At 54.1% G+C, this 27,462-nt stretch overlaps 3 protein-coding genes across 31 annotated transcripts in view; 1 reads left to right on the top strand and 2 right to left on the bottom strand.

Annotated features, from left to right (window-relative positions):
* The first annotated feature begins 1,276 nt into the window (after positions 1-1,276).
* ZSWIM8 (zinc finger SWIM-type containing 8) lies at positions 1,277-15,618 on the top strand. Of its 5 annotated transcripts, none has more exons than XM_041748225.1 (26): positions 1,277-1,851; positions 4,001-4,154; positions 4,407-4,501; positions 4,678-4,850; positions 5,026-5,133; positions 5,252-5,333; positions 5,471-5,591; positions 5,830-6,031; positions 6,177-6,352; positions 6,721-7,714; positions 8,494-8,625; positions 8,758-8,937; positions 9,041-9,224; positions 9,435-9,533; positions 10,116-10,240; positions 10,904-11,144; positions 11,245-11,403; positions 11,502-11,730; positions 11,903-12,192; positions 12,348-12,571; positions 13,104-13,592; positions 13,820-13,979; positions 14,106-14,282; positions 14,465-14,584; positions 14,910-15,020; positions 15,141-15,618. In XM_041748225.1, the coding sequence occupies exons 1-26, from the start codon at positions 1,644-1,646 to the stop codon at positions 15,599-15,601; spliced, it is 5,694 nt and encodes a 1,897-aa protein (XP_041604159.1). In that variant the 5' UTR covers positions 1,277-1,643; the 3' UTR covers positions 15,602-15,618. The 5 variants fall into 5 exon arrangements, with proteins under 5 accessions (XP_041604159.1, XP_041604154.1, XP_041604155.1 ...); XM_041748220.1 differs by having other exon boundaries at positions 1,297-1,851; positions 13,820-14,003; positions 14,842-15,020; positions 15,141-15,486; XM_041748221.1 differs by having other exon boundaries at positions 1,299-1,851; positions 14,842-15,020; positions 15,141-15,486.
* Positions 15,619-15,740: 122 nt separating this feature from the next.
* NDST2 (N-deacetylase and N-sulfotransferase 2) lies at positions 15,741-24,136 on the bottom strand. Of its 5 annotated transcripts, XM_041748227.1 has the most exons (16): positions 24,011-24,136; positions 23,098-23,334; positions 21,780-21,818; positions 20,335-21,691; positions 20,056-20,143; positions 19,589-19,743; positions 19,219-19,404; positions 18,816-18,944; positions 18,502-18,684; positions 18,320-18,416; positions 17,653-17,776; positions 17,340-17,514; positions 16,956-17,126; positions 16,741-16,850; positions 16,467-16,569; positions 15,741-16,370 (listed from the first exon to the last, which is right to left on the bottom strand). In XM_041748227.1, exons 4-16 carry the CDS (start codon positions 21,337-21,339, stop codon positions 16,245-16,247), a joined length of 2,652 nt encoding a protein of 883 aa, XP_041604161.1. In that variant the 5' UTR covers positions 21,340-21,691; positions 21,780-21,818; positions 23,098-23,334; positions 24,011-24,136; the 3' UTR covers positions 15,741-16,244. The 5 variants fall into 5 exon arrangements, with proteins under 5 accessions (XP_041604161.1, XP_041604160.1, XP_041604164.1 ...); XM_041748226.1 differs by having other exon boundaries at positions 21,780-23,334; XM_041748230.1 differs by having other exon boundaries at positions 16,778-16,850; positions 21,780-23,334.
* Positions 24,137-24,751: 615 nt separating this feature from the next.
* The window catches only part of CAMK2G (calcium/calmodulin dependent protein kinase II gamma), a 54,843-nt gene continuing 52,132 nt past the window's right edge, over positions 24,752-27,462 (bottom strand). For 20 of the 21 annotated variants that reach the window (XM_041748132.1, XM_041748131.1, XM_041748134.1 and 17 more), the window contains 2 exons: positions 27,218-27,462; positions 24,752-26,774 (listed from right to left, as the gene is read on the bottom strand). In XM_041748132.1, the coding sequence (XP_041604066.1) occupies positions 27,230-27,462 (233 nt within the window). In that variant the 3' untranslated portion in view covers positions 24,752-26,774; positions 27,218-27,229. The remainder of the gene's footprint in view (positions 26,775-27,217) is intronic. The other variant, XM_041748154.1, reaches the window with a different exon arrangement.

Genomic DNA, 27,462 nt, shown 5'->3' with positions numbered 1-27,462 from the left:
GGCAACATCAGTTTCTTCTTCCTGCATGGCAATAATTAAGTGGAGCTGATTATCATTTGTCTCCCTTCCCCAGGTACCTGGCATTGGCCTCTCCCAAATGGTAAAACTGAAACTTGTTTGGCAGTTATCTTTTTTGTATCACCTGTTCACTTCTCTCATTAAGTTACCTCCCTAGTTGCTGAAGGCATTAACTTCTGTGACCCCTTGATATCAGAAACAATTGTGTAGCATTTTAGGTACCTCTGCCCTTTCAGGCATAACTAACCTAACCTTTTCTATATATATTAGAGCATTAAATAGACAAAGGGATCAGTGGGGTTTCTAAAGCTCCAGTGGGGTAATTATTAAGATAAAGAAGGGGTCTTACTTCCCTGACCCCCACAGCTACCTCTTCCTATAGTCCTCATATCCCATGGATAAAGCACTGGGCAGTTGCCTGGTTCTGAAAGCTGAGGCTCTTGGCTGTAGGAAGAAGCCCAGTGCCTATGCACTTTGGGATGGACCTGAGTTCTGTGGACATAAATGGGAAAGAAATTTTGTCTTTAACTACAACTGAAATTTAGCACTTCAGTTAGGACTGAGGGAAACATACCACAGTATGTCAGCAATACCTATGTGAAATCATATTTTCATATAGTAGATTTCAGATACCTCAATATCATTTATACCCATCACTAGCTTCAAAATTACTGTATTTGGGTCTTAATGTGTAAATAAAGTATCAGTGTGTTACAAATTTGTTTTATTATTTTGGCAATTGTATTTCGACATAATTGGTTTCCTTTGTAATTTTTAAGTTTTATTTTGTGCATTTATAACAACTGGAGAAGGGGGGGGTCTAAAGACTGCCAGGCTGCCAAAGGGTCCGTAGCACAAAAAAAAGGACCCACTGACAAAACCGTACAACCATTTCCTGAAATCAAGTGCATTCTTCTCGTGGTGCTTCCCTGAAGAGACCCTATTAAAAAGTATGATGGAATGCAGGCTTCTGGACTACAACTCCCAGAAGGTTATGCGGCCCCAGGGCCTATCCGGAGTTAAAACCGTAAACTCCACCTAATAGTTTTTGTGTTATCGCTTGACAGCCTACGTTTCCCGGCGTTCATGGCGGCTGTTTATTCCTCGGGGACATTATGGACGCCGAGTTATTGCTGGGATCTGTAGTCATTTCATATTCCTCTGTGTATTGATTTCCTCTTACGGTATCCGAGGGTGGGTTCGAGAAAAAAAGGCAGGAAATGCAGTAATTAGACAGACAGGTCCTCTACATCTGCCCGTCCCGGGTCAGGTTCCCAAGCGCGCGAGGGCGGAAGTGGTGGTGGCCGGCGCGGCCGGAAGTTCAGATCAGCTGATGGGGGAGGCGGCGCCGCAGCAGCCGAGAGGCCCCGGCTGCCGAGCGCTTCGTCCGGGCCCGGAGTCTCGGATACTGGCCACGATCCCTGTTCGCACCTCGCAGTTGGGCGAGGCCCGATTCCATATCCCTTCCAGGCTTGAGATCCTCGTCCGGCACGGCCGCCCTGAGCGCCCCGGCCACCCCCAGCCCCGGCTCGCCCCTCAGGCCCCGGGCCTCCCCTCAGCCCCCGGCCGGCGGCCCAGGCCCCGGATCCGCGGGGGGGGACCCGGCCCCGGGGGGTGCAGGCCCCATGGAGCTGATGTTCGCGGAATGGGAGGACGGAGAGCGCTTTTCATTCGAAGATTCGGACCGCTTTGAGGAGGATTCGCTCTGTTCCTTCATCTCCGAGGCCGAGAGCCTCTGCCAGAACTGGCGGGGATGGCGCAAACAGTCCGCGGGGCCCAATTCCCCCACTGGCGGCGGTGGCGGCGGTGGCAGCGGCGGTACCAGAATGCGAGGTGAGGGTGAGCGGAGGGGGAAGGGAGCGGACTGGCTCTGCTCGGGCCTTGCTGGGGAGCTGTCCCTGCTCGGGAGCTGTCCCGGCCGCGAGCTGTCCCAAGCTCGGAACGGACTTCTGGACTCGCTTTTCCAGTCTTCCTGGGCTTGGCTCCTCCACGCCAGCGCGCGCGCGCGCGCGCCTGTGTGCGTGTGTATGGGAGTGAGGGCTGGGAAATCCTCCGGTGGGTAGGATTAACGACAAAGTACATCTTTTGTGGTTCATTTGTCTTAGAGATGGGGTAGGAGAAAAAAAACTCCCCTGACTTTGGGAGTACTTACCGAGTTCAGCCCGTGGCGAGCCAGAAAAATAGAAGAGAAGGCGGGTAGGGGGTGGATCGTGAAGAAGGGAACCACTTGAGGTGTGTCGACCCCACTGCAAAGTGCGTTGGGAACTTCCTGTTAAGGGCGATGACAGCCTCTGATCCTGGCTACACCAGGAAGGGGTTCCATCCAGAGGAAAGTGTAGGTGAACTGGCCTGTGAGAGGAGATTCCATAGTTACATAGGTTCAGATCAGAGGCTTGGTTCCCAGCCATGTTGAACATCTGTCAGGAGCCCAGGCTGGGACCGCTGGATTAGAGCCTTAGATTTCTATCATCTGGGACCCCGGGGAAGAGTGTAGGTAATTGTTTCTAGAGTTTCCTTATGAAACACTCTTACTGGTTTTTGTTTTTTGTTTTTTTTGTTTTTTTTTGCAGTAAGCTTCTTTCATCCTTGGGTCTTTCAGTGAATTAACTGAGCAGTGCTGTGAAGATTTTTCCTTTAATTAAAGGGGATTGAGGGGAGAGTGAGGATAAGTGAAGACCCACAGCCTCAAGACTCACCACATCCTTTCCCTGCCTTCCTCACGGCACAGTTTTTGTCCTGGGCCTCAATGCAAGCCGACTTTTTTCGGCATTTGGGGGTGTGATTCTACTCCAGCCATTCCAAGAGTCCTGTTTTCCAAACTGCCCTGCAGAGATTTTTAGCACTTTTAGCACCACTGGGACAGAGAGAAATGTACACATGTGACTCGTTAGGAGTGGTAGTGTTCAACTTCAGTTGGAGAGGTGGAGTATGTTCTGTGTACACACACCCACATGCCCACAAAGATCATAGGCAGTTTCACTGTGGGTCTTCTATGGTTTCTTTGCTTTTCTCACATTTGCATGTATGGGTAGCCTTGGGGCTTAGAGGGAAGTAACTGAAGTCATGTTGATGAAAATTTTCAGCATATCAGTATTTTCCTGAATAGGTTAAAATCTAGAAAAGCATGTCATTCCCCAAACCCCCTGCCATCCCGGGCTACCCCCAGTTGCTTGCTTGTAAAATAAGGAGATTAATTTTTTAAAAAAAGGTTTCTTTCAGCTCCATGATTTTCTGATCTGTCTTCTACTCTGATTAGCAATTTGGTGAGATATGTTTGCAATCTGTTTTTGTTTCATCACTTTTTGATTAAAACAGTGCAGGAAACATTGAGTAGCAACTCCATCCTGCTGCAGGTGATTACAGGAGCAGTAGCAAGGTTTTCCTAGGATAACCCATCTTCCTCCCCACCCCCCTTCCCAGGCTTGCATTGTAGGAAGCCAAGGCTCAGGTGTGCCAGAGGACATGCAGTCTCTCTTTTACTGGACCTCTGTCTCTTAACTCCTCTGGGTTCTGGCCTATCTTCACTCCTTAGGTAGAGGTCTAGAGTCATCTAGAGAAAAAGGGATAGTAAAAAAGCAACTAGAGAAGAGAATGTCAGAGGAAGAGACATTAACAATGTAATATGAATCTAAAGTGCTAGGTATGAGGGAAATTAGATGCCGAGCCATGTGAGAGGGGTTACTTGCTAGGATCTTGGAACACACCTGTTTGGCCAGGAATTTCTGGGATATCCCTGGTAACTTCTCTTCTAGACCTTAGGTAGCAGGCTGTTGGTTGCAGTTGATTAGCTCCCCTCCCCCAGATGGAGCCTTAAGGGTTAATGTATCCTAATTGGAACGTCCCTGGGTTTTTCATCCAGATCTCCCCTTTCTTTCATAGTGAAGTGGGGCCCAAGAAGTTAGGCACTGGCATTGGTGCCAAGTAATCATGGCCCTTTTCATTTCCCCTTCTCTTTACCCTCACCCAAACATTTGTTTCCAAGATGGACTGGTGATCCCATTGGTGGAGCTATCAGCAAAGCAGGTGGCATTTCATATCCCATTTGAAGTGGTGGAGAAAGTTTATCCCCCAGTGCCTGAACAGCTACAGCTCCGAATTGCTTTTTGGAGCTTCCCTGAGAATGAAGAGGATATCCGGTGAGGCTAAAGGACTGATGGTGGGGAGTGGGTCCTGATATTCCACACTGTGTGCTGGGCTTCCTACAGAACAAAGGAGATACTGTATTTGGGGCTGTGGTAAGAAGACGACAAGGGGAGGAGAGAGTGCCTGGGATTTTCCCTAAGAGGGAGTGACACTGGGGAGAGAGTGCCCAGGGCATTGTGGTGTCTGACAGGGTCTCTTGAAGGGTATTTGCTGAGTTGTGGCTGTGTCTTCTTCTTCACTATCAGGCTGTATTCCTGCCTGGCCAATGGCAGTGCGGACGAGTTCCAGCGAGGCGATCAGCTGTTCCGCATGAGGGCTGTGAAAGACCCACTGCAGATAGGTAAGGGTCCCCTTGCGCCCTGTGGCACCCCCTGCTCCTCCTATCCCCTGTGTTAGGAATGAAGGACCTACTGCAAGAAGCCAGAGCAGGTCGTCAGGATAACTGCAGGGCCAGGGTTGAGGGCAGAGAATTATGTCTCGATGGCTCTCCCTGACCATACCCATGTTTCTTCCCAGGGTTCCACCTGAGTGCTACAGTGGTGCCACCTCAGATGGTCCCCCCCAAAGGGGCCTACAACGTGGCTGTGATGTTTGACCGCTGCCGGGTCACTTCCTGCAGCTGCACCTGTGGGGCTGGGGCCAAATGGTGCACTCACGTCGTGGCACTCTGTCTCTTCCGCATCCACAACGTGAGGCCCTCCCAATTTATCCCGGCCCTATCCTACGCTCCATCCCCCCCTTCTCTGCTGCATGCCTGGCCACAATGTGAGCCCCCTCGCCTCCCTGAATCTGCCTGTCTTTCCCGGCTCCGGCATCAGCAAGCCTTCTCTCAGCTTGTTCTATTTCTCTCCGTGTCCCCTTCAGGCTTCTGCAGTCTGCCTGCGTGCCCCAGTCTCAGAGTCCCTGTCTCGGCTGCAGAGGGACCAGCTGCAGAAGTTTGCCCAGTACCTCATCAGTGAACTCCCTCAGCAGGTGAGTGAGGCACGCCCTCCTCTAGCCCCCGAGCTCAGGACTGCGCTCATGTTAGAGTCTTCATGTTAGAGCAGTGCCTCCTGGAGTCATCTGTGCCTTTGTCCCTTTCCCCGCTCAGATCCTCCCCACAGCCCAGCGTCTTCTGGATGAACTCCTCTCTTCGCAGTCCACGGCCATCAACACTGTGTGTGGAGCCCCCGGTGAGTGTGGAGAGAAGGAAGGGCAGTGGGAAGGAAGCAAGCTGGTAGCGCAGAGCACCGCTGACTAAAAACAGCTTGCTGCTGTCAGGTGAATCCAGGCCCCTATCTCTAGGTAACTGACTGCCTGTCACCCCCAGACCCCACAGCAGGGCCCTCCGCCTCTGACCAGAGTACTTGGTATTTGGATGAATCCACACTCACTGACAACATCAAGAAGACATTGCACAAGTTCTGTGGACCCTCGCCTGTGGTCTTCAGGTAAATGGATCGCTTCATGCCTGTGTCTGTGGTGCAGGGGAGCGTCCTTCAGGCTGTTGACAGATTGACAGCACTTTGTTCTGTTAATACTTGTGGATCAAGAATTGTTGTTGTAGCGTCCTTCCCCCCACTCCATGTTTGGGGTCAGGACCCCTTTTGTGTCAAAGCCCTGGTGCACTTTCTCTTGTTTCCTGCAACCCATCTCAGGGTTAGCATTTTCCATCCACTGCCTTCACAGTGACGTGAACTCCATGTATCTGTCTTCCACGGAACCTCCGGCTGCTGCCGAGTGGGCCTGTCTGCTGCGCCCTCTGAGGGGCCGCGAGCCAGAGGGGGTCTGGAACCTACTTAGCATCGTGCGGGAGATGTTCAAACGGAGGGACAGCAATGCTGCTCCCTTGTTGGAGATCCTCACTGACCAGTGCCTCACCTATGAACAGGTAACCCTCTGGGGTTGGCAAGCCCCGTTGTGGTTCATTTTCTCCTTCCCTTACCCTCGCCTCCCTCCTGATGGGGACACTGGGGAGGGCCACTCTTTCTTTCTCCGGGCTGCTAGGTGCATCTCGGGGCCCTCTTTGTTTCCAGATAACGGGTTGGTGGTACAGCGTGCGCACCTCAGCCTCACACAGCAGCGCCAGTGGGCACACGGGCCGCAGCAATGGGCAGTCGGAGGTGGCCGCCCATGCGTGTGCCAGCATGTGTGACGAGATGGTCACCCTGTGGAGGCTAGCCGTTCTGGACCCTGCACTCAGTCCCCAGCGGTGAGTCTCTCCTCACGCTCGCCATGGCACCCATCCCGGGCCAGCCCAGACAGACCGAGCCCTCATCTCCCAGACCCATAGACATGTTCTCTTCTACTCCTCAGGAAATGGCAGGTGCTGAGTATTAGGGTTGCTGGAGATTTAGGAGTTCTTTTTCTGAGAGGCTTTCTTCCTTCCCTCCCCGAAATAGCTCCCGCTTTCCCAGATGCCTAAGTGTTGGAGTGATGGGTACGGGCTGTTTGGAGCAGTGCTTCCCTGGGGCCTTCCTTGGGCCCCCCTTCTGGGGTTCGTGCCGGCTCTGTCTCCTTCCATCCCCTCTCAGGGCAGAATGTAGCCCCCCTGCAGCCTCCCCAACTTTGTTCCCACAGTCGCCGGGAACTGTGTGCACAGCTACGCCAGTGGCAGCTGAAGGTGATTGAGAATGTGAAGCGGGGACAGCACAAAAAGACCCTGGAGCGGCTCTTCCCTGGCTTCCGGCCAGCAGTGGAGGCCTGCTACTTCAACTGGGAAGAGGCCTACCCACTTCCTGGTGTCACCTATAGCGGCACTGACCGGAAGTTGGCACTGTGCTGGGCCCGGGCCCTGCCGCCTCGGCCAGGTGCCTCCCGCCCTGGGGGCCTGGAGGAATCCCGGGAGCGGCCCCGAGCTCTCCCTTCTGAGCCGGCTGTGCGGCCCAAGGAGCCGGGGGCCAAGCGCAAGGGATTGGGTGAGGGGGTCCCCTCGTCGCAGCGGGGTCCCCGCCGCCTTTCTGCGGAGGGGGGAGATAAGGCCCTGCATAAGATGGGCCCAGGTGGGGGCAAAGCCAAGGCACTGGGTGGGGCTGGCAGTGGGGGCAAGGGGTCATCAGGCGGCGGCAGCAAGCGACGGCTGAGCAGTGAAGACAGCTCCCTGGAGCCAGATCTGGCCGAGATGAGCCTGGATGACAGCAGCCTGGCCCTGGGTGCAGAGGCCAGCACCTTTGGTGGATTCCCTGAGAGCCCGCCACCCTGCCCTCCTGCTGGTGGCTCCCGAGGTCCACCCACCTTCCTTCCTGAGCCCCCAGATACTTACGAAGAAGATGGTGGTGTGTACTTCTCGGAAGGGCCTGAGCCGCCCACAGCCTCTGCTGGCCCCCGTGGCCTGTTGCCTGGGGAGGTCTGTACCCGGGATGACCTCCCTTCCACAGATGAGAGTGGCAATGGGCTCCCCAAAACCAAAGAGGCAGCCACTGCAGTCGGAGAGGAGGATGATGACTACCAGGCATATTATCTGAATGCCCAGGATGGGGCTGGGGGCGAGGAAGAGAAGGCCGAGGGCGGGGCCGGGGAGGAGCACGACCTGTTTGCCGGGCTGAAGCCACTGGAACAGGAGAGCCGCATGGAGGTGAGAGGACGCCGAGAGGACACTGAGGGTGCTCCTTAGCCACAGCTGGGAGAGGGGCCATCTGGCTCTAGTCAGGGGTGTGAGGACTAGAGCATGGCTGTTAGAATCCTGTGGTGGGGCTCCTAACTGGCCCTCCTGCCTGCCATCCATTCTCTTCACTGCTTCCATGTTGATTTTCCTGGGCTGTCTGGTTGTGTCGCTCTGATGCTTAAAAGTATTCAGTGATTTCTCACTGCCCTGAGTTTAAAAATGAAGGCTCTTGGCATGACCTGTGAGGCTCTACTTGGTCCGATCTTTGTGTGCTTCTGCAGCCTCATCCAGCTCTTCTGTCCTTTATACTGGTCAGCTGAACCATTCCTCTAGCTTGCCATGCTTTTTCTTGCATCCTTATATTTGCACAGATTGGCCTTTCTGCGTAGAATGTTCTCCCTCACTTTACCCAGTTAGTTCCTATTCCTTCCTCAGGTCTCAGATATCTCAGAGATCCCTTCCTCTAGGAAGTTGTCCCTGAGATTGCTTCTCCACCCCAGGTCCCAGTGAGGTATCTTACCCACCTGTTCCCCTCTCGACCTTTCCCAATGGTAGCTGGCTTCACGCTGGTTTGTGTGTTTGTGTGTCTGTTTCTCTAATCAGACTGTGAGTTCCTGTGGTATACCCAGGACCAGTAGAGGGCCTAGCATATAGCAAGGACTCATGGGATGTGTGCCGCATGAGTGAGTATGGTGTCCTGCCCCTGGAAGTTAGGGCTTCAGCCTGTGTGCGGCCCATGTCCTCCCCAGGTGTTGTTTGCCTGTGCTGAGGCCCTGCATGCGCATGGCTACAGCAGTGAGGCCTCCCGCCTCACCGTGGAGCTTGCCCAGGACCTGCTAGCCAACCCACCCGACCTCAAGGTAGAGCCGCCCCCTGCCAAGGTGAGAGACTCCCACCTACCTCCCCACTTGCCCCAACCCTCTTCTATGCCCCACCCCAAGTGAGAGCCTCCTTCTCACTCCACCAAGATGAGTCAGACTCATCAGCCTGCCTCCTTGCACTTACTTCTTTAGGGCAAGAAGAACAAGGTATCTACGAGCCGTCAGACCTGGGTGGCCACCAACACCCTGACCAAGGCAGCCTTCCTATTAACAGTGCTAAGTGAACGTCCAGAGCACCACAACCTGGCCTTCCGAGTTGGCATGTTTGCCTTGGAGCTACAGCGGCCCCCAGCTTCTACCAAGGCTTTGGAGGTCAGAGGTTCTATCTATCTGAGCCTTGTACTGCAATCTCCTCAGAGCCCTGCGGCTTGATGTGCACTGGCACAACAGGTCTGAGCTGTGCTTATGCTGTTAGGTGAAGCTGGCATACCAGGAGTCTGAGGTGGCTGCCCTGCTCAAGAAGATTCCTCTGGGTCCAAGTGAGATGAGTACCATGCGGTGCCGGGCAGAGGAGCTTCGGGAGGGGACGCTCTGTGACTATCGGCCTGTTTTGCCTCTCATGTTGGCCAGTTTCATCTTTGACGTTCTCTGTGCTCCAGGTATGGTGCATGACTTTATAGCAAGTAGGAATCTTGGGTAGGAGTAGTTTTCTCTCAGGAGAAACCAAGAGCCCCAAAGCTCTGAATTGCCTTTGGGACCCATCAGGCAGCTTCATGAGAGGTCTGGAATGATAAGAGTCTTGGGTTCCCTACATTTTATTCTTCCCCATGATGCTTCTGTCTGGCTGACTAACTTCAACTTTCGTCCAGTGGTTTCTCCCACGGGTTCCCGGCCTCCAAGTCGTAACTGGAACAACGAGATGCCTGGGGATGAGGAGCTGGGATTTGAAGCAGCAGTTGCTGCCTTAGGTGAGTTTAGACTATCTTGAGCACAACTATGAGCTAAGCCTGTGGCCAGGAAGTGTGTGAGATGTGGCCCTGTTTTGAAGGGGCTGCATGGCAGTGGGACAGCCAGAATGACGTGTATAAGCCAAGTACTGCCTATGAGACAGTCAAGAATTTAGGAACAAAATGTGTGCTATGGCTGTTGGGTGTTATAAGAGCAGCAAAACAAAAATCTAGGAAAAGAACTCCAGGAGGATATAGAATATGGAATGTAGGTTAAAAGATCAGTTAGGTTTTTGGTAGAGGGACAAAAGACCATCAATAAAAACAGGGATAATTGAGTCTTCATGAGAGTGAGGAGTCCAACTTCCTTGAAATGATGGATATGCTATGAAGGTAGAGTGGGCCAGCTTATGAAGGTCTTAAAACGTAGATCGGAGCTAAGGCTGGGTATAATAAGTGGTGGGGACCTTCCACAGGGGATGTGGGTTGGATCAGAACTCCTTATGTCATATGCTGGTTGACTCAGTAGCCCTGGCCTGTTCACCTTTGGCATCTTGGGAGTTATGGCCATTCTCAGTCCCTATGAGACCCTTCTTCTCACAGGTATGAAAACAACAGTGAGTGAGGCAGAGCATCCCCTCCTGTGTGAAGGCACACGTCGGGAGAAGGGTGACCTGGCACTGGCTCTAATGATCACTTACAAGGATGACCAAGCCAAGCTTAAAAAGGTAGGGACAGAGGTACTGGGATTTTGACAGGCAGCAAATTTTACCATCTTTCTCAGGGGATTCCAGTACAATAAGGAAAGGGCTATACTGCCCATAGGAGATTAATGGAGAATCCTGGGGACACTTCATAAAGAGTAAGACCAAATGGGGTGTGTGGGGGGTTGCTGAGTAACTTGGTTCAGCGTCTGACTCTTGATTTCAGCACAGGTCATGATCTCAAGGTCATGAGACTGAACCCTGTGTCAGGCTCTGTACTTTGGCATGGAGCCTGCTTGGGATTCTCTCTCTCTTCTCCCTCTGGCCCTCCCTACCCCACTTACACACACACTCTCCCTCTAAAAAACTAAACAAAAAAACCACTGACTAAAAAAGAAGACTAATGGTCTCAAAGGAGTGCTTGGGCTGGGGGTGGAAGAAGAAAAGCAAAGGGCATAAAGTCAGTTTTACGTTTATTTCATATTTATTGAATATCCATATACTCAGTCCTATGGTTAAGTGTTAGGATACCAAGATACGTAAGCCAGCCCCTATCTGGGGGATGGGGGGGATCCTCCTATGGTTGTTAACTGGGGAGGGCTTCTGGAAGCTGTTTCAAAGAGAGAGGAAGGTAAATAGAAATAGAAGTCAGGAGCTAAAGGGCATCTTGTCTACTTCTGTTCTCAGATCTTAGACAAACTCTTGGACCGAGAGAGCCAGACGCATAAGCCCCAAACACTGAGTTCGTTCTACTCATCCAGCCGCCCAGCCACAGCCAGCCAGAGGTCTCCTTCAAAGCATGGGGGCCCATCTGCCCCAGGGGCCCTGCAACCACTGACCTCGGGCTCTGCAGGGCCTGCTCAGCCAGGGAGTGTGGCAGGGGCTGGGCCAGGCCCCACTGAGGGCTTCACAGAGAAGAATGTGCCTGGTGAGGTGGGGGCACTGGGCAGGGGGGATGAATGGTATAGGAACCATGTTGGGGTCCCCTTTCCTGAGCTCATCCCAATGTTCTATTTTCTCTCACCTAGAAAGTTCCCCACATTCTCCCTGTGAGGGTCTCCCATCTGAGGCAGCCTTGACCCCAAGGCCAGAAGGGAAGGTTCCCAGCCGCCTGGCACTCGGCAGTCGTGGAGGCTACAATGGACGGGGCTGGGGCTCCCCAGGGCGGCCTAAGAAGAAACACACAGGTATGACAGCCTGTGGGATGACATGGAGGGAAGGATATTCCTGAAGTCTGAACTCTGGAACTTCTGGCTTCTGAGACTGACTTGTCTTGGGGGGTTAGGCATGGCCAGCATTGACAGCAGTGCCCCTGAAACGACGTCGGACAGCTCCCCCACCTTAAGCCGGAGGCCACTTCGAGGGGGCTGGGCCCCCACCTCCTGGGGCCGAGGACAGGACAGTGACAGCATTAGCAGTTCTTCCTCGGACTCCCTGGGCTCCTCGTCCTCCAGTGGAAGTCGCCGGGCCAGTGCCAGTGGAGGGGCCCGGGCAAAGACCGTTGAGGTTGGCAGGTCAGTGTAAGAAATACCCATCTCCTCTCCTCTGGCCCACCCTCAGAGCCATATCCCTAGTGTAATCCAGCTAATGTTCCCCCATAACCCCTTACCCTGGTCTTACCCGAACAACCTGGATACCCATTTCAGAGAAATCCCAATCCCCGTCCCTACCCCATTGCCCCTTCAGGTACAAGGGCCGCCGTCCCGAGAGTCATGCCCCCCATGTACCCAATCAGCCATCAGAGGCAGCTGCACACTTCTACTTCGAGTTGGCGAAGACGGTGCTGATCAAGGCAGGGGGCAACAGCAGCACTTCAATTTTCACACATCCATCTTCCTCAGGGGGCCACCAGGGTCCTCACCGCAACCTGCACCTTTGCGCCTTCGAGATTGGGCTTTATGCCCTTGGCCTGCACAACTTTGTTTCTCCCAACTGGCTCTCACGTACTTATTCTTCCCACGTTTCCTGGATTACAGGTAAACCCAGTGTCTTGATTTGGGTATGGGAGGGGGGGATTTATTGATAGAGCTAAGAGTCTTATCTTCATGGAATTACTGATCTCAGACACCACTTGCACTCCCCAGAGGTGCCCATACTCACCCCATTCTGATTTTTGCTCCTTTCCCTAAAGGTCAGGCAATGGAGATTGGCAGTGCAGCTCTGACTATACTGGTAGAGTGCTGGGATGGACACCTGACACCCCCTGAGGTTGCATCCCTGGCTGACAGGGCATCACGGGCACGAGACTCCAATATGGTGAGGGCAGCGGCGGAGCTAGCCCTCAGCTGCTTGCCTCATGCCCATGCATTGAACCCTAATGAGATCCAGCGGGCCCTGGTGCAGTGCAAGGAGCAGGTATTTCTATGGGCAATCTGGGGACCTGCTTTGAGGCATCTGGGCAGGGACTTTGGGCATGAGGAAAATCAATAGTTCAGCTCTTGATTCCTGTGTCCTGGAGCTCACAGATTATCCCGTTTGTCCTGTTGTGCTGTTAATGCACTTTCACATCCATTTCTTCTTTCACCATACGACTCTGAGATTAGGATTATTCCTATTTTATAGTTTAAGGAAATGGAGGCCTGTGCTTTAGGGATGGAGGCGATCAGCAGGCTGGAATACTCAGGGCAGACTTTAGGGACACAGTGGAATTGGATGGGAGGGGGTGTAAGTTAGTTTGGAACTAGGACTATAACCTGGGTCTTCTACTGGTCAGTTGTTTGTTCGGCATCTGTGTGAAGCACTCATTACTCTGACATGGACTCTGAGCATCGGCCTGACCCTCTGATGCCTCCCCAGGAACCAGCCAACTCAGAGGTGGTGGAATGTCATTTAAGAGCGACCCTGAGGGAAGCCCCTCCCCTTAACCCTCTGTGTCCCTCCCTTCCAGGATAACCTGATGTTGGAGAAGGCCTGCATGGCAGTGGAAGAGGCAGCAAAGGGTGGGGGTGTATACCCCGAAGTGTTGTTTGAGGTTGCTCACCAGTGGTTCTGGCTATATGAGCAAACAGCAGGTGGCTCATCCGCAGCCCGTGAAGGGGCTACAAGCTGTAGTGCCAGTGGGATCAGGGCAGCTGGGGAGGCTGGGCGGGGGCTGCCTGAGGGCAGGGGGGGCCCAGGGACTGAGCCGGTTACAGTGGCAGCAGCAGCAGTGACAGCAGCAGCCACAGTGGTGCCAGTCATCTCAGTGGGGTCCAGTCTATATCCAGGTCCAGGACTGGGGCATGGTCATTCCCCTGGCCTGCACCCCTACACTGCTCTACAGCCCCACCTGCCCTGCAGCCCTCAATACCTCACCCACCCAGCACACCCTGCCCACCCAATGCCTCATATGCCCCGGCCTGCCGTTTTCCCTGTGCCCAGCTCTGCATACCCACAGGTGAGACCAGTGTTCTGGGGGGTTGGGCAGGTGGAAAAACATTGAGGGTTCGTGTGGGGTTGGAGTGGGGTCCTCTGGGAGAGTCCTAGGGCTGTCCTGGTGAGGTGGTGGAGGTCTGGGGGACCCAGGCCAGCCAACTAAGATAAAAAATGTAGGGACACCAGTTGTGGGACCAAGGGGGAGAGCTACATCTTAATAGAATCCTCTTCTCTTCTCCCTGTCTTTAGGGTGTGCATCCTGCCTTCTTGGGGGCTCAGTACCCTTACTCAGTGACTCCCCCCTCACTTGCTGCCACTGCTGTGTCTTTCCCCGTCCCTTCCATGGCACCCATCACAGTACATCCCTACCACACAGAGCCAGGGCTCCCACTGCCCACCAGTGTGGCCTGTGAGTTGTGGGGACAGGGAACAGGTGAATGGAGGGGAGGTACACAGGGCAGGGAGTTGGGGGAGGAACCCTCTCTGTCCCCTTTTGGGCCGGGAGTTCCTCATCTGGCTTTCATCCCACCCTCAGTGAGCAGTGTCCATCCAGCATCCACGTTTCCAGCCATCCAGGGTGCCTCCTTGCCTGCCCTGACTACACAGCCCAGCCCTCTGGTGAGCGGGGGGTTTCCACCACCCGAGGAGGAGACACACAGTCAGCCCGTCAACCCACACAGCCTGCACCACCTGCACGCTGCCTACCGTGTTGGTGAGAGGAGGTCCCTTTTTGTGCCCCCACCTGCAGTTGTGCCACAGGCTCTTCAGCGACACCTCCCTCCCCACAGCTCTTAATTGGTTTACTGTGGGGTCAGGTGTACCATGTTGGGGTAGAGGATGAAAAAGGATGTACCCCCACCGTGTGGGTACATCCTGGTTCCCACCCTCTTCCAGGAATGCTGGCACTGGAGATGCTGGGTCGCAGAGCACACAATGATCACCCCAACAACTTCTCCCGCTCCCCCCCCTACACTGATGATGTCAAATGGTTGCTGGGGCTGGCAGCAAAGCTGGGTAACACCTCCTCTCCCCAGGACCATTGTCCGCCCCCCTCCCGCTTCCCCCACCTTCCTATCCCAGACCTCCTTCCTAGCTCTTGCTCAGAGTTGAGGCCTTGGTCGGGTATGTGTGCGTGCGCGGGGGGTGGGGGGGTTACCTCAGCTCCTGGGGTGGAGGGAGGCTCTCTGCCAGGCCAGAGCTGAGAGATAAAAGTTGGGTCCCTAGGGCAGAGGTGGCCACCCCCGTCTCATGCCCCTCCCCCTGCCCCCCAGGAGTGAACTACGTGCACCAGTTCTGTGTGGGGGCAGCCAAGGGGGTGCTGAGCCCGTTTGTGCTGCAGGAGATCGTCATGGAGACGCTGCAGCGGCTGAGCCCTGCTCATGCCCACAACCACCTGCGTGCCCCGGCCTTCCACCAACTGGTGCAGCGCTGCCAGCAGGCATACATGCAGGTGACAACCTAGGAAGTATGGAGTAGGGCAGAGCACTTCCTGGGCAGGCAGGGAACAGATTACCCCGTGCGCTAGGGAGGATGGGCCTGATTCTGTGCTTAGTGGCTCATCCTCTTCTAGTACATCCACCACCGCTTGATTCACCTGACCCCTGCCGACTACGACGACTTTGTGAACGCGATCCGCAGTGCCCGCAGCGCCTTCTGCCTGACACCCATGGGCATGATGCAGTTCAACGACATCCTGCAGAACCTCAAGCGCAGCAAACAGACCAAGGAGCTGTGGCAGCGGGTCTCCCTCGAGATGACCACCTTCTCCCCATGAGTCTGGCCCCTCTAGGGTCCTATACAGGGACACAGGCCTGTGGCTATGGGGGCCCCTCACACAGAGGGAGTGAATCTTGGCTGGACAGATCCTCCCCACTCAGTTCTCTGGTAGCCCAGACTGGCAGCTGCTCTTGGGCTGTAGCTTGGGGCCAAGATGTCTCAGACCCTAGAAGCCTAGGGTTGGGGGAGACAGCCCTGTCTGGGAGGGGGCATTGGGTGGCCTCTGGTATTTATTTGGCATTTATAAATATATAAACTCCTTTTTTACTCTAGTCTGCCTGGGCCTTTGCCTTCTTTCCCTTCACGTGCAGATGAGCTTTGAACCGGGGTGGGGGAAAAGACTGATACTTGCTTTAGTCTAAGTTCCTCCCACTCCAGTGAGGCAGACAAAACAGAAAAATAAGGATGTTTATTTAAGGACATTTCTAGCCCACAGCTAGGGCTCATACTTAGCTCTATGAGCCACTGTCCGGCCTCGTCCCCATTCAATGTGAATGACATTAGGGAGGCCGGGCCACAGGTAGATCCCATTGATCCCACAGTAGGGGGTCCCTCCCATAGTCAGGTATAGATAGATATACTGCTGAGGATGAAGAGGGAAATCACTGGATTAATAAGTTCCTCTACACCCTGCCTGGACCCTTTCATTCCTGCCCACCTTCCAAGACCATGGGTCAAAGGTGCCTAGTACCATGATGTGGGGTATCAAGGGAAGCCCCTTTATAAGACCCCAGAGCTGTGGGAAAGGACTGCCCTTCCCTTCTCAGCCATCCCAGGCCTGGGGGCCACTGAGGTAGAAGGGGCAGGGGCTGGGCCACTCTATCCCCCTTGTGGGCCCTGCTCTGGGCTTGCCCTTTAGGGAAGCAGGGGGCTTTTGCTGGTACAGGAGGCCCGGACATCAGCCCAGACTGGAATGCTGCAGTTCTTCCCGAAGCCATGAGGGCACTGGCTGTCCAAGCCGGCTTAGCAGCTTCGACAGATCCAAATTGTGGTTCCGGAAAAAATCCGTAAGAAAAAGGCGGGACTAACAGGAGAAAAATGGAGGCAGAAATGGTAAGGAGTGGGACAAGGATGAGATCTTAGAGGTAGAGAGGGATATCTCGTCCCAGGCTTTACTCACCTCAGTGTCCATATCTGGATACCTTCGGCCTTTGCTCTTCCCGAGACAGCGAGTCTTACCACCTTCAAGTCCCTGGCACCAGAATCCCTTATCTTCATCAAACCTGCTTGACAAGAAGAGGCCACTGGTTGGTAGGGAGGAAGGAAATTCAAACCCCAGAAATGTACACTACCTCTCCCAGCTCACAGGGACACACATCTCTTCCAAACAGACATGGTCAACCTGCTTCCCCATTTCCCCCAGATTCCTCCTCCCCTGGGTCATACTCTCCCACCTGAGGGTCCGTGTGTAGTTCAGAAAGGGTGTGATACCCAGGAACTTCTGGATGCTCTCCATTGAGGCAGCTGGGTTGGTACGCAGCTCTTGCCCATCCACAATCAGCAACTAAAGGGACAGGGATGTGGTTTCTTCTGTATTCCTTAGAAGCCTCTAGACTGAAGGAAGAGGAAGGGAAGGGGGACCCCAACAGGGTCTATTGGGGGACTGTACCTGTCCGGAGGGATAGTAAGTCAGCCAGCGCTGCAGATGGGTGGAATAGTAGCCAGGGACAAGACAGCGGTTCTGCAGGGAGCGAAGTGCCAGAGGGGCCTGAGAGGAGGCGGATATCACCTGGTAGAAGGTATAATTCAGAGCAACTGGGTCTCCATGTGCTCGCTGGTGCTGAAGGACAAGGAATAGGAAGGGAAGGGATGGGTGATTTGAGAGAATTACTCTGCCCTACTCTTGGTCTGGATAAACCTTGGTGTGGATAAACAGCATAAGAACCCCTCCCCAGGGCGACTGGCTTAGTTTCCCTACCCTCTTCCTTCTGTCGCTCTGGCAGTCACCACTTCCCTCACTTAAGCCCTAATGTATCCTTAGTTTCAGGCTCACCTGATACCAGGAATAGGCCCTGTCAGCAGGGTTGGTGAGCACAGTGATGATCTTGGCTCGTGGCAGGAGGGCAGCCCCCCGACGTGGTACAACCTCTGAGTCAAAGTAGGTGGCACTTTTTTCAAACAGAAAGTCAGTGCTGGCATTGGAAGGGACAGGGAAGAAGTCCATGTACCTAGGAAGTAGTACAGATGAGAGGCAGAGAATTTGCAAAGTGAAGGGGCCAAACATCTGTGCTAGTGGAAGTTGGAACGGGGTATTTTGAGGGAAGGGAGTGTTCCTCTGAGAAACATTCCAAGGGTCCCAGTCTCACCAATCAATGCCCTTGTGGTAATTAGGGCCGTTGAAGAACTGAATCTCCTCAAAGGTGCTGGGGCTAGGGAAGCTGCTAGTCACAGCTGGGTGCAGGCTCAGGAAGAAGTGAATAGCTGTGGTCCCTAAGCAGGAGAGAAAGTTCAGGCTATTGTGGGAAAGAAACCAGATCAACAACATGGACTTTAAGGAGATGAGAAAATAACTACTCTGGGTAGTAATATCCCCTTTGGACAAACTAGAATGAGAGATGCAAAGACTGAGAGAAGCCCAGGGAAGTGTTAGAATAGTTTTCAGCCTTGACTGGATCAGAATCACTTGTGGATTTTTCTAAATATTTTACTTATTCATCTCTCTCACACACACACAGGCAGAGACATAAGCAGAGGGAGAAGCAGGCTCCCCATGAAACTTGATCTCAGGACCCTGGGACCATGACCCGAGCAAAAGGCAGATACTCAACCACTGAGCCACCCAGGTGCCCTCACTTGTGGATCTTTAAAACAAAACAAAACAAAACACAGATGGTTCTGATGCACCACCAGAATTAAGAAACACTGTCTTAAGAAACTGGATTAAGGAGGAGTGGGTATGTGAAGGGAATTCTTTGGCCAAAGAATCCTTTGGGTGTAAGGCAGGTAAAGAGAAGTTAGCTAGGGATGATTCACCTGTCTTCTGGGGGCCCACAATCAGGAACTTGGGGAGCCGATCACAGGTTTTCTCCTTGGACCAGATATCTTTGTGCCTCTTGTCATCACAAGGATTCTGAAGATGAAGCAAAGAATCAGATGTCTAATCTTTTCCTCCCCACCGTCATCACATCTCTGGTCACCCTGAGCTCCACCCATACCTGCCAAAGGGGGCTTCGCTCTTGAGGGAACAGTTCAAAGTACTTTCGTGCGAGAGGGACAGGAGGAAGGGTCTGTAGGCGCAGCCGTGTCCAGCACTGGAGGAAGCGCACCAGGCTCTCAAAGGTATACAGGCCCAGCCGATCATTTCCATAATTGGACAGATGGGTCATAAAAATGCTGATCTGTAAGGGGGTGCCTGCATGTCAGAATTGGAGAGCCTACCCCACCTCAGAATCAGGCTTGGTAAGCAAAGGTCCCAGCTTCCATACACTTCGGCCCTCCAGTCTTCTAGCCCTTCCTCTCAGCACCTTACCGGATTAAGCAGCACTGTCAGAAAGAGCTCTCCACCTCGGATGCTCCTGTCTAGTTCACGAGAACCTCCAGGATATTCGTTATAGAAGATTGTGTGAGTGAAGAGGCCACACGTCTGCCGTGGCAGTACCTAGAAGAAGGGGGTGTGGGGGGGGAGAGATGAGATTTGAAAGGTGGAATGAAAAGCAGATAAGGAACAAAAGTCCTACAGCATTATGATTCCTTGGGTTTGTAGAGGACTGAGTTATACCAGTAAAACTCCTAGTATGTGCACTATGATGTTTTACCCCTCTACCCCATATTATGTAAACTTGTACTAGAAGTTGATAGGATGGAAGTCAATGCAGGGTGGTGGTTATCTAAACATAGGAGTTTGATTCAAGTTTGTGTTGGGGGTCCCTCACCATAATGCCATTGTGAATGAAGCCACGGCGGTAGCGGGCAGGGCGGAGATGGGGGTACTCCTCAGTGCTGGTCACCTGGATGCCCCACACAGATTTCCAGGCCTCATAGAGCTGCGTGTGGATGGGGTATACACCCGAGTGGTGGGGGGCCACAGCATACCCCAGATCCGTGGGAATCCCATGCTCCTGGGAATGGCATAGACTCTCACCAGGACCTGGTGAGGTTTAGGGAGTAGAGGGTAAAGAGGGTGGGGATGCCTCCACGGAAAGAAAAATGGACAGGGTAGGGAAAGGGTACCCATTAGGGGAAGGTTGAAAAGGAAGCATTATCTTTGGGCAAAAGTATGGGGACGAGATCCAAGTGTCTCACCAGAGCAAACTGTTTGTTGAGCCTCATCTGGTCAGCTAGCACGGAGCGATTGTGGAACAGGTGTGGCTGCATGTGGCTCCACATGTGGGGGAACCACCAGAACTCTCTGCGGTGCTTCAGCAGCATGTCGTCCCCTGCATCCTCCTCCTCTGTCCCTATGATCACACACTGACCACTGACCACAGCCAGTTGGGCCCTGTGCCCTCCTCTGTTCCGTAACAATACTGACCACCTTCCATTCTTTGGACAAGATTGTTGACCTCTGCCTACCTAAGCCTATCTGTCCCCCCGCTAACCTGTCTTCCAGCCAACCATGCTAACCTAAATTCACATCCGCCGCCCGCTCTGCACAACATTTTGATCCCAAACCCTGCCCCTTTTCTCCAACTTGTCTACCCAGGAAGATGAACAGTGAAGGGACAGATTACACTAAGACTGATATGCTGAGAGGGCAGAAGAATACTCACCAGTATGATAAAACTTGCCCGAGAAGCCCAGGTTGAAGGTGAAGTTGGGGACTAAGGTCCTGAGTTTGTTCTGGGTGGTCAACAGAGCCTGGAAAAGGTGGCAGGAACATGAGAAATCATGAGAGCACACTAAACAGAAGAAAAATGAGAAGCAGTGTACTTCCTGACTGAAAAGGGCAGAGATTATACCGATGACAAGCTCAGAGTCAGGGTAGGTAGTCTGATAGGATAGAGCTTGAAACAGCTTCTAAGGAAATAAATTGCAGGAAAAAGACTGACCTCAACATCAGCCACCTTCATGCGGGTACCTTCCTTGCCCACAAAGATGTCATCGATGTCTACTAAGATGTAGCGGTCAAGGTCTAGGCAGAGGCGCTTGCCAGTGAGGTACGCAACAGCATCAACAAAAACAAGCTTGTGGAGCCAGAAGGAAAGGCCATGGCCAAAGAGCACCCGTTGGATGCCATCATGAAGCCCCAGGTCCTGTATGACAGTGGGAAGCCGGGTCCGGCGAGGCACTGGTACTGGCACAGGGGGCTCAGCTGGCCGAAGGCTGGCAAGAAGCACTGGTTCATATGTGCTATGATTGGATTGGAAGATGGTCCAGTCATCACCAGGCAGTGGCCCAGGTTCTAGGCGGCTGGGGCGTGTGAGATGCAGTAGGGGGGCAGAAGGATTCACTTGGTAGTCCCGGAGCCCCAAATTTGAGTGTAGAAAAAGGGGAAAGCCCTTGAGCTGGGCACTCAGTAGGCTATGTTCATGGGCTCGGAAAAAGCCAATGATGCCCACACCATACTCCACACAGTACCGGTCTAGCAGTTCCCGACTCCACGCATCCAAGTTGACATACTTGAGCAGGTTTTCATAAATGACCAAGACATAGCGGCCACGGGTATGATCAGTCAGTGTGGGCATGTCCCCTCGGCCAGGTGCTAGCTCGGTGCTATAACGAAAACGACTAGACTCCAAGATGGCCACAATCTCCTGTCCCAGCTGGGAGTATGCACTCTCCACAAATACAAGGACCACAGGTTCAGTTCGGGCTGTCTCTGGTGGCCTGGGGGGCCGTGGCGGGACTGGAGGACGCACAGGGCCAGGGCCAGCTGCCCCACCACTGCTGCAGTCTCCCAAGGGCAGGGGCAAGGGTTCCTTGGCCTTGGGGCTGGTGGACACATAGTAAGCCAGGAAGCCCATGGAGCCCAGACTGAAAGCAATCAGCAGCAGTATGAGGCGGTGCAGTTCCAGCTGCCGAGCTGGGCGTACCACCTTCCACAGCTTGAGCATGGCGGGGGGGAGAGGGGGTGGGGAAGGGGAGGCAGGGATGGGGACTACCTCAGGGGATGGGAGGTAGGAGTTCTATAGGCTGGGGCTCTCTCAGGAGGGTAGAAAGATAGGAAAATAAGGGAAAAGGATTTCCTCAGGGTCAGTCCCCTGAAAAGCAGGAGTCAAGTACCCTCACTTTAGGGTAGGGGAGTCAGAAGGGGCAATAAGGGGCAACTGGACAGAGTCCATTGGTCTCAGGTCACCATGGCCCCCTGCTCCATGGCTTCAGGATGCAAATCTAGCGAGGTTCCACTCTCCGTCCTGCTGAGCTCCTCACATCAAAGGTTAACAAAGTTCATCATCTCTGCTCTCACTATTTATAAGACAGAGAAATCAATGGGTTACTTCTCCACCTGAAAGTGTATCTTTAATCCATTACCCTCTTCACGCATCTCTCTTACCTCCTGCTCACAGGATGATTTCTTTTCCAAAAAAAGCTCCTGCAGAAGAACAACACAATCCGAGTCTCATACTTTCATTTCATAGCTTGTTCCCTTTCTGAAAACACTGTCTAAATTCCCCTTCCTGAGCTAATTTCTGAGCTAGAGCAGTATATTCAAGGTTTGGAAGGGAATAAATCTCAACAAGAGATCAAACAGTCCAGGAGGCTGAAAATGAACCTGCTCTGAAAAAAGTTCCCAGCCCAAGACTGAGCAGTTGGTCAGCCAGCAGGAGCTCTGTCGGCCTGGGAGGGAGGGACGGAAAGCCCCACAAGTCCCGTGCTCCAACGAAATATCAGATAAGAGGAAACTCATGAGTCTGTTAATCTTCCTCATCAATCAAACCCAACATCACAAGCTAAAAGCACTAACGAACTTGCAGTCAGGAGGACGCTAGGGTGGGGGGAGTTGAAGAGGCAAGAGAAATGCTGCTAAGTAATCAGTCAATTCACTTCCAAATCCAGAACCTGGGAACTCTCTTTTCCATTGCTTGTGAAAAATTACTCAGCCCCTGCCCTTCACCTCACCTGCACCAGTGTCAGAGAGGTGACAAAAATGTAGCCCCAGGGCAGGCCACATCACTGGGGCCTGAGATAACCCGGAGAGCTGACTCCAGAGTCTCTCTCTCTATCACTTTAGCTTTCCTTCCTAACTTAGCCTAGGTGATACTATATCCTCATCACTGAACAGCTCAGGAAGGTCCTGAGCTAAACTGTGGAGACACGAGGGATTGAAGCCTGTTTCAAAAACAGCAAACTGAGTGGGGCTGGATGAGAGCAACAGGAGCTTAAGTCATATCCAACCAATAAGAGAGAGGTAAGGACAGTGTGATCAGAAAACAGTTTCAGGGAGGCCTAATTTTGGAGACTGTTTTCTTAAATAGATAGACTGCTTCTAGAAGCTTTACTGCTCCTCTCTCCAGCTCAGCCATTCCTCGTAAGGCCAATGACTGACAATCCTACTCTATTACCCCCCTCCCAGACACACACATCTCAGGGGTGATTAGGCAGAGACAGGGTTCCTTGGAATTGGGAGATAATTTAAGAAGAGCTGGGCTTTGGCCTGGGTCAAATTAATGGACGTGAGAGGAAAAAAAAAAAAAAGCTCAGGGAGGATCAAAATGCTGATGGGAAGGGGTAAATCCCAAGAGTTAAAGGAAACTGAAGGGAAAACGGAGTAGTGAGAAGTCATCACGGGGGCGGGGGGGGGGGGAGTGGACACTCAGGGTGTCTCACCCATTAATGATAAGAAAAACAGCAAATAGTTACTGAGAGCTTACTCTTCCTCAGACATTCTTCTAAGAGCTTTCCAAATATTTAACGCTCACACCAGCCCTGGGAGGTAGGTAAGGAGTAGATACTATTATTATCCCCGTTTTACACAGGAGTAATCTTAAGTCCAGAGAAGCTTAGTAACTTGCCCAGGATTACACAGCCCAGTGAGTGGAGGGCTTCAGAGTCAGGCCCGTCAAGCTCCACAGCCGGTGCTCGTAAACCGCTGCATGTCGGCTTCACACCTAGAAGCAGCAGCGATACTCAGGGAAGGGGCGCCCCGGGAGCTACTGGGGTAGATGGCAAACCCCGAAGCAGGGACACGGGGCAGGGGTGCTGCGCGTGTGGGCAGCGCCGGGAGGTCTTGGGGGCAGAAACCGCGGGGGTCACCGGGCCTGGGCTGGGCGACAGCACCCGGGCTTAGGGACCGGGAAGGCGGGGCTGGGGGCCCCCGCGCGGGGAGACGAGCGCAGCGGCCGCTGGCGGAGGAGGGGGCGCCGAGCAGCGACGACGGGATGCGGGGCTGGCGCACCGGGGGGGGGGGGGCCCGGACGGGGGGGTCCCTGCGGAGGAGGTACATGCGGTCACAGGTGGACGCCAAGGGAGCGCCAGCCGGGAGCCCGGGCAAGGGACGCGCTGAGGAGAGCCGGGGGTGACATGGACGCAGGCGTCGGGCTGGGAGAGCCCAGAGGGAAGGCGGAGCCCCGCACCGAGGGCACTGAGGCAACCGGGAGGGCGGCGGGTGGAAGGGCCGCGGGAGAGGGCAGCGCGGGGCCGCGCCGAGGGCCGCCCGGGACAAGCCCGCGGGTGGTGATGATGGCAACACTGAGGGGAAGTGTGAGGGGAAGAACTGCGGGCGACCGCGGGGGGGGGGGGGGGCCACAGTCTGAGTGGGGGTGGTTACCCTCAAGGGCGGCTCACCCGGCGGACTAGGCGGCGTCCCCGCTGGCCCCGGGCTCCGCCGCGTCCCGGGGCTGCCCGGCTTCCCAGCTCTCGGGGCCTCTGGCCGCGTCGCCGCGGCTCCGCCATCTCCGAGCGAACGCTCTGCCGCAGCCGGGCCCAACCACCGCGGCCACCCGGGGGGGGAGGCGGCGCGCTGCCGCTCGCGGCGCCCGCTCGGGTCCCCGCGGAGTCCGCGCCTCGCAGCCGCGCTGCTGAGCTGCCGGGCAGCCGAGCCGCCCTCCGCAGCGCCCTGGGCAGCCTCGGCCTCCCGGACGGCGGGCCGCGCGCTCCGCCCGCAGAGGCGCTCCCCCACCTCCCCGCCCGGTGGCACAGTCCGGCGAGCGTCGGGCGCCGGGGCTCCCGGGGCGGGGGCGGGGCGAGGCTACGGGCTCGTCCACTCCGCCTGGCGCAGGGGGAGCCGAGCGGGCCCACGGAGGGCGAGGGGGCGGGGCGGCCCCTGACGCGGGCGGGGCCGGGGGCGGGGCGAGACCCCGGCCCACCGTCGCGGGCCCGCAGCGTAGCTCCCCAGCCTGACTCGCCTTGGCCGCCGCAGCCAGCCGGGCGGGCTGCTTGGAGGCTGAGGAGTTTGTGAGGAACTTTTATTCTAAAACGGGCCCCAAGGGAGTGGGAGAAGCTACATGTCTCCGTCTGGGGCCCTGTAACCCAGGCTGCTAAATCTTAAGCCCTTGGCCATCAGCCTCCAACAGCAGTAACACAATGGACTGTTTAAAGGTTATTTTATTAAATATCTTCAGTTCAAGGTTTCATTGTAACAAAGCTATGAAGGGTCTACCAACATTCAGAACAAACACTAACTATTTTTAAATTATTTCTATGTCATCATGCAAAAATTCTGCATCAAATGCCTTCCATTTCCTGTTTTAAAAGGTGATTTTTTTTTTTTAATAGTCTATTGTCTATAGATGCTGACATTAGCCCCAGAAGAGGAGTAAGAATGCTAAGAAGTGGGGCTGGAGCAGCCATATGAAGCTATGGGTCTTAATGAACTCTAAGACCATTTTTCTTCAAGCCAGCAAAACCAAACCCTGTGGTGAAGGCGTCTGCGTGCTGGTACTGCAGGCTGCAGGGCAAGAAAGGGCGAGGGCCCAGGGGCTGAGGCATGCATGAGGTGCTCAGAGGAGCCTGGCTAAACCCAAGCACCAGCACCTGTGAATCTGCTCTCTTCTCAGCTGGCTCCAAGGTAAACCTGTAGCTTTGCCTCTTCTCCCAGCTCCTGTGCCCCCTGAAGGTAGTCCAGGAAGCTAGGGCTTACCCACCTTTCCCCCAATAGTGCAGATATTTGTGCATATAAGTCTGCACAGTTGTTCTGGAGAAACCAAGGCCATGACCAATTGCTCCTCCATTATCTTCTCTGCTGTCTGCTTAGAGTATAGATCTTTCCCTCCAGGAATGGAACTCCTTGAGCAAGAGAGGGACAATGAATGTAGGAGCCTTGGCTCTGGACACCTCTTTTGGGTACATGCAGGTGAGGGGGGGTGATGCCCATGCAGATTGTCCAGCAGTAAGTCATATACTTCAGGTGGTCAGTAGAGAGGCCTCTTTAAAGAGAACACCTCTTCTTGCCAGAGCAGTCGGGTCAATCTCAAAGACAGGAAAAGAGATGGACGTGCAGCAAGGGAAGAGTAAGAAGGGAGGCAGTCCTGAGGGCAGCCTGAATGCATAGAAACAACCATCAACTCAATCCCGCTGCCTCACTCCTCCCATCCCACAGGGGCACTTGGCAGAGGGCCCAGGCCCAGATGAGGGTCAGCACGGGGACCACCACCATGAAAAGGCAAGACAAGGATGGTCCAAATTAGCACAGAAACAGAACTGCCAAAGGCAGCAAAGGGAGCCCTGACCAGGGCGTGGCTCTCTCCTTGCTAAGTTATAAGAAAACAAACACAAAGCAAAGCAGCAACCCCTCCCTCTTCCCAGCTGCAGGTATTAGGGCTCAGTATCAGGGCCCACGTGCATTGTGCATCCTATAGAAATGGATGAGTGAGTACATGTCAGACTAACACGAGGTTTCTCATCAGCTTTGTAGCGGACACACTTCTGCAGCACCAATTCTCTTCCCTTCTACACTAAATGGAACAGTATAGCAACGTCCAGGCCCTCAGTCCCTCAGTTCCGAGGCCACTGCTTCTCAGCTGCCTCCACAGCAGGCTGGGAGCTCTGCATTCTCTCCCAAGTAGGTCTGACGGCCACGATGTTCTCATCAGCCTCATTCTAGGCGCTATGCAAGTTCAGAAGAAGTCCATTCCTAGACCTGGGGCAGGCAGGCCACCTCAGGGGCTGCAATCACATCACAGCCCCCAGAGCTCTGAAAGAGTTCTCGCCTGGCCCCCCAAGTCCATGGAGGCCAGAGGCCGAGCTCACCTCTTCAAGGCTGGTGGGTGAGCCGGCTGCTCATGCCAGGACGGGTGTCACACAAACTCCTGCCTTCTTGCCAGCCCAAGGGCTATCGGTGGTTTTAAAATGCATCATGGTATGGATTCCATTTTTTTTTTTAACAATCTTTTTTTCTTTTTTTTTCTTAAATGTAAAAAACACCTCGGTACAGCAGAGACAGACACGAAGGGCGGGCGGGAGGGCTGCATGCAGGGGCGTGCATTGGCTGCTGCCGCTTTGTAATTTAATTGTTTTAAACCTCAAACGAACAGGACTGCCGCTGTCACTCAGGCCCTCCAGAGCCACTGGCTGCGAAGGTTTGACCTCCGGCTGGGATCTCCTAATGCCCCTGTCAAAGAGGACAGATGTGGTAACAGAACAAAGGACAATAAGCACACAGATGAGTTCCAGGGACTTAAACACACTATACACATGGCCAAGTCTGCCTGAGAAGGTGGAGGATGGGGGAGAAGCTAGCATTTAAATATAACATCACTTCACATTTGCTGAGAGCAAATGCTTCACTTAGGAGTATCTTATTTAATCCTCACAACTCACAGAAATAGGAACCACTTTCTCTCTCTTTTTGACAGCTAAGGAAACTGAGGCTTGGGGTAGGGAAGTAACCTGTTCAAAGTCACCCAACTTAACTTGGAGTCCTGGGGCCAGACACAAGTCTGTCTGCCCGCCTTTGCCACGCCTCTGAGATGGTCGAGATCTCCTCCCCCAGTGTGACTTTCCCACCTCTGATCCCACCTGTCCCCTACCTCACACCCCCCCTACCAGGTGCACCTGTGGCTGAGCTCACTGCAGCGGTGCAGCAGGGGCTCCTGAGCAGTGATAGTGGACATTGAGCCACTTGCCATCCCGGCGGTGCCAGACCCGGGTCTCCTCCGATTGGCTGGTGCGAGGCCGACCCTGCCCATCGATGTACTGGGTGAGGCGGATGTAGGCGATGCAAGCTGCGTCCTCCCCAATCACGTGGACGTGCGGGTTCAGGATGGTGGTGTGGATGGGCTTGCTGTTCTTGGACAGAA

This window comes from Vulpes lagopus, chromosome 3, assembly GCF_018345385.1.
Source record: "Vulpes lagopus strain Blue_001 chromosome 3, ASM1834538v1, whole genome shotgun sequence".
NCBI classification, from domain to species: Eukaryota; Metazoa; Chordata; class Mammalia; order Carnivora; family Canidae; genus Vulpes; species Vulpes lagopus.
The sequence above is the reverse complement of the archived record's forward strand: the minus strand, read 5'-3'. Positions and strand labels throughout refer to the sequence as shown.

Coding starts and splice junctions, on each gene's coding strand:
- NDST2 (XM_041748226.1), bottom strand. CDS start 21,339: ATGCTCAAGCTGTGGAAGGTGGTACGCCCAGCTCGGCAGCTGGAACTG. Junction 20,144..20,334: donor TGAAGGTGGCTGATGTTGAG/GTCAGTCTTTTT, acceptor CACCTTTTCCAG/GCTCTGTTGACCACCCAGAA. Junction 18,417..18,501: donor AGCGAAGCCCCCTTTGGCAG/GTATGGGTGGAG, acceptor CTTCATCTTCAG/AATCCTTGTGATGACAAGAG.
- ZSWIM8 (XM_041748225.1), top strand. CDS start 1,644: ATGGAGCTGATGTTCGCGGAATGGGAGGACGGAGAGCGCTTTTCATTC. Junction 11,731..11,902: donor AAGACCGTTGAGGTTGGCAG/GTCAGTGTAAGA, acceptor TTGCCCCTTCAG/GTACAAGGGCCGCCGTCCCG. Junction 13,593..13,819: donor CCAGCTCTGCATACCCACAG/GTGAGACCAGTG, acceptor CCCTGTCTTTAG/GGTGTGCATCCTGCCTTCTT.